The 5000-nt window shown below is 52.9% G+C and overlaps 1 protein-coding gene across 1 annotated transcript in view; it reads right to left on the bottom strand.

The window, feature by feature from the left end:
- LOC114774320 (BAH and coiled-coil domain-containing protein 1-like) overlaps nt 1-4396 on the bottom strand; it is a 5647-nt gene extending 1251 nt beyond the window's left edge. Inside the window, exons 1-2 of the mRNA XM_028966244.1 lie at nt 4239-4396; nt 3834-3941 (exon numbers count right to left, since the gene is read on the bottom strand). Of these exons, the coding sequence (XP_028822077.1) occupies nt 3834-3941; nt 4239-4396 (266 nt within the window). The remainder of the gene's footprint in view (nt 1-3833; nt 3942-4238) is intronic.
- Nucleotides 4397-5000: the final 604 nt, after the last annotated feature.

Genomic DNA, 5000 nt, shown 5'->3' with positions numbered 1-5000 from the left:
CTTTCAGACACACACACACACACACACACACGTCTGATGGAAGAAGTCCAGAAGAAAAGAGCAAGATGCCTCGCTCTCCTCCAGCTCTCTGCCCTTTACTCCGCTCGCCGCTGTCAGGCGGCATCACCGTCCCGGTGCTGGACCCCCATCGTCCCCTCAACAAAGTGCTCCTCTGGGGGGGCAGGCAGGCGGAAGGAGCTGAAGCGACACGACCAAGACAGATGGCAAGCAGTGTGTGTGTGTGGTGTGTGTGTTGTAAAGTGGTCCAGATCACTATTCAGTAGGCGTAATAACAGTACACACGCAGAGAGAGCGGCTGTGTTTGTGTGTGTGTGTGTGTGTGTGCGCACAGGGAGAGCGGCTGTGTGTGTGTGTGTGTGTGTGTGTGTGCGCACAGGGAGAGCGGCTGTGTGTGTGTGTGTGTGTGTGTGTGTGCGCACAGGGAGAGCGGCTGTGTGTGTGTGTGTGTGTGTGTGCGTGCGGGAGAGCGGCTGTGTGTGTGTGTGTGGTGTGTGTGGTGTGTGCACGCAGAGAGAGCGGCTGTGTGTGTGTGTGTGTGTGCGCGCAGAGAGAGCGGCTGTGTGTGTGTGTGTGTGTGTGTGCGCACAGGGAGAGCGGCTGTGTGGTGTGTGTGTGTGTGTGTGTGTGTGTGTGTGTGTGTGTGTGTGTGTGCGCACAGGGAGAGCGGCTGTGTGTGTGTGTGTGTGCGCACAGGGAGAGCGGCTGTGTGTGTGTGCGCACAGGGAGAGCGGCTGTGTGTGTGTGCGCACAGGGAGAGCGGCTGTGTGTGTGTGCGCACAGGGAGAGCGGCTGTGTGTGTGTGTGTGTGTGTGGTGTGTGTGTGTGTGTGTGTGCGCGTGCGCGCGCACAGGGAGAGCGGCTGTGTGTGTGTGTGTGTGTGTGGGTGTGTGTGTGTGTGTGTGTGCGCGCGCACAGGGAGAGCGGCTGTGTGTGTGTGTGTGTGTGTGTGGTGGTGTGTGTGTAGCGGCTGTGTGTGTGTGTGTGTGTGTGTGCGCACAGGGAGAGCGGCTGTGTGTGTGTGTGTGTGCGCGCAGAGAGAGCGGCTGTGTGTGTGTGTGTGTGTGTGTGTGTGCGCACACAGGGAGAGCGGCTGTGTGTGTGTGTGTGTGTGCGCGCAGAGAGAGCGGCTGTGTGTGTGTGTGTGTGCGCACAGGGAGAGCGGCTGTGTGTGTGTGTGTGTGTGTGTGCGCGCAGAGAGAGCGGCTGTGTGTGTGTGTGTGTGTGTGTGTGTGTGTGTGCGCGCAGAGAGAGCGGCTGTGTGTGTGTGTGTGTGTGTGTGTGTGGTGACTGAGATGAAAGTGAAAGAGAGAGATTGTGCTGCAGAAGGGGAAGAAAGATGAGTGAGAGAGAGAGGTACAGAGAGTGAGCGAGCGAGAGAGAGAGAGAGGCTCCTTTGGGAGTCTGTCCACTGACCTGAGCTACAGGCTGAATCAATAAACACACACACACACACACACACACACACACACATCCCATTAACACATCCTTGTCTGATCTCCTGAGGTGTGTATGGTGTGTGTGTTCATGTAGAAGTATGTGTGCAGTATGACTGGTGTGTGTGTGTGTGTGTGTGTGTGTTTCCCAACAGTAAAATCCTCACCTCAGACAGTAATTGACAGCTCCACCTGACTCTCTCTCTCTCTCTCTCTCTCTCTCTCTCTCTTCAGGGCGAACAGCAGCACAATCCCCTGATTCAGCCGCCATTACTGCCGCACAACGTGGATCTGCGGCCCACACCCAGCACGCTAAAGATGCGGTCGTCGAGGAAACGAGAGCTGCAACCAGACACCTGGACGCGAGCTGAGCGGATCTGTCAGCGGGCGAGCGAGCTGCCGCAATCCTCCCGCCACTCTCTCTCTCTCCAACTCCGACCCTGTGACCTCTCGACCCCGAACGACCCCCGGGGCCTCACGTCAACCCCGTGTCACATTCCTGCTGCTGGTGTGCGGCTCCCAGCATCCTAATTACCCGCCTCCCCCCGGTCCGCGGGGACGGGGATTACACAGTAATACCATTCACTGGCCGGGATTGATTAGGGAGCGGCGGACGAGGACAAAGTCGAGCCCACAACACTTGAAAAGTCCTTTGTGTTTCAACTGCTTTTAGATAATTTCTAGAACATGACCCTTCATCTGGACTGAATTAAGCCCTCCATCATTCATGTAATATCAGCTTCATATGCTTGCTGATAATACAATAATAGCAACAATAAAAACAAACTCATCACTTTATCTAGAGGTATAGTACATACAACCATATAATATAGAAAAAAAATTAAATACATACATATATATATAACTGCAAGTGGCATTAGTAATTACTAAATAATGATTTTTTTCATATAACATGAAATAACATGAACCATCTTAGACTAGCCGAGAACTGTGATTGGCTGACAGATTTGAACTTGATTGAAGGCTCAGTGTGTGTGTGTGTGGTGTGTGTGTGTGTGGTGAACATGAAACTGACACCACAGTCATGGGTAATTCGGGTGAGTGCAAATAAATAAATAAATAAATACGTACGGTAAAATTGAGCGGGGCCGCGGGCTGATGCCTGCAGAACGCCGCTCTACAATCTGCTTGTTTTCACCAGTTCTCACGGCCACAGCGCCATCCGGGGACTGTCATTCATCCAGAAACAGCCACGTGTTCCCACTTCAGCAGTCACTGTGCCACATGCGCCACAACACAGAGGGACGCCCAGAATGCACCGGGGCCCCCCGCTGGTCAGCTGATCCCTGTGGCCATCCCAGCAGCCTCCTCGTCACGTTTCTTATTTAAATGGGATTCAGACCCCCCGAGGACCCCCGCAGCGGACTGTCAGCACTCAGCCCGAGCCACGGCCCGCCTCCCCCTGCTCCTCATGACCTCTGACCTCCAGGGCGCGCCGCGCGCTGCAGGGGAGCGACCTCATCGCGTGCTGAGCCACTCAAAAAAGAAACGACGTCCTGCTTAAGATCGGCTAAACAAGAACAAATAAGCTGAACTCATTAAGGCTTTTATTACGATCTTGGGGGCGTGTCCAACAAACCTTCCCAATTCCTGATTGTTGAATTATAATGAGCCCTGATGTTCTTGTCCATGTCCTCTACTCCTCATTCTGCTCTATTTAGGTCCCTGCAGTTCCTCCGCCACCTGGTCCCTGCGAGTTCCAGAGCCGTGAGAGCCCACCTGATGAATAAAAAAAGGGGATAAACGGCTGTTGGTTTTACTCGTTCGTGGCGGGGATAAATACGCCACGCCAAACGCCTCGACAGGGTTCTTCATTAGCTGGTCCGAACGAAGGAGAACGTCAAAACCGACTTGACGGAGCCACGTAGATGAAGGAGTAAACACGTTCATCAACATGATAACTTAACGCTTCCACTCGGCTTGATCATATTAATATCGCAGCGATGTCGGGGCTCCGCATAATCATGGCAGCTATAATATGATGACGGCCGCCGCCCGCCTCTGATTAAGCCCGTAGATCCCTCAGCTTAAGGAGATACGGCGCTTCCAGCATCATTTACACAAAGTCAATGGGTGTCTGGTACACTCAGACCCCTACCTGCTCCTCACACACACACACACCACGCATGCATAATATAATATCCACATGAATATGCATGTTGTTCAATCTGATCCATACCGTGCAGGCAAATATGCACGTAGTTGTCAAAACAATGCAGCAAACACCAGATTATATATGCACGCGCGCTGCGTTGCCTGTTTCACGTTGGAACAACGCTCGCCTCCTGTCCGAGAGTGTGTATAGGATGTAGGGGCCGTGTTCTGAGTGTGTGTGTGTGTGTGTGCACGTAGACTCACTTTATTCTCTTGGGGAGCTCCACAGGGCCACTGGGTCCAGGGGTGGATTTTCGTTTCCGAGGGCGACCGGGCCCACGGCGGGCAGGACTGCGAGACGTCTCCTCTTTCCTACACAGACACACACACACACACACACACACACACGGTCAGTCACTTTAATTTCACTATGATGTGGAAGGGCTGAAACACAAGCCGTGTAATTGCAGAGTCAGGGTTGGTGTGTGTGTGTGAGGGATTTAAGCTGGCAGACAGGTTGGGGGGTACCGGCAGAATGGGGGGGATACTGGGTGGTCTCAGCTAAAGTGAAGAAGCAGTGTGTGTGTGTGTGTGTGTGTTTCTGAAGTGTATGCATTTCATGTATTTACTCATTGCTGTGTGTGTGTTGGTGTGTGTGTTTGTACTCACTGCTGCTCATGTTTCCTCTGCAGTTTTGTCAGCTCTTTCTGTTTCTCCTTATATCTCCTCTGCAGCTCGGCCAATCGCACGCGCATCGCTAGCTCCGCCACATCCATCGTCTCCACGGCGCCCTTCACCGGACACACCTGCACAACCGAGGCCTGCATCAGCACAATGCTCCAGTGTGTGTGTGTGTGTTTCTCTCTACACTTGACAGAATTTCCACGTCCAGACACCGTACAGAAAACTGTGGTTCATACGGTAACACCGTATGTGTTTTGGTGAAAATGCTTCAGTTTGAGTTCTAAATACTTTAAGAATCAGTCAGTTCTGTGGTCATGTGATGTCACTGAAGGTGATCACATGGTCACTATAAAAAAATCTGCCTTAAAACTATGACATATTTACCCATAATCCCATAAACAGAAATCTCTTTGTTTTGCATGTTCCAGTTCATACTGATTTGAACATGTGGGAAGCCGCGTTCTGATTGGCTGTCCCATACCGGCTCATGGCGCGGCGTCCACTTGCACTTCCTCCGTAAGTTGAGGGTGCGCCGGATGGGGCACTGATGTCCACTTCCTGCCTCCGCAGCCCCCGGTGACTCCACCTCCAGCGCGCGGGCGGCTGCTATCGTGGCCAGACTGTGGAGGTCAAAGGTCAGCTGCTCCTCGCCTGTAAACGACAGAAGTGCTCACGAACAACGAAGAGCGCTTTCAACTGCAGCACGGTGATGAAATAAGTCGTGTAAACTGGGGGCACACGTTGCGC

Source organism: Denticeps clupeoides, unplaced genomic scaffold (assembly GCF_900700375.1).
Source record: "Denticeps clupeoides unplaced genomic scaffold, fDenClu1.1, whole genome shotgun sequence".
In the NCBI taxonomy this organism is placed as follows: Eukaryota; Metazoa; Chordata; class Actinopteri; order Clupeiformes; family Denticipitidae; genus Denticeps; species Denticeps clupeoides.
Note: the sequence above shows the minus strand (reverse complement) of the source record. Positions and strands in the feature narration are given on the sequence as shown.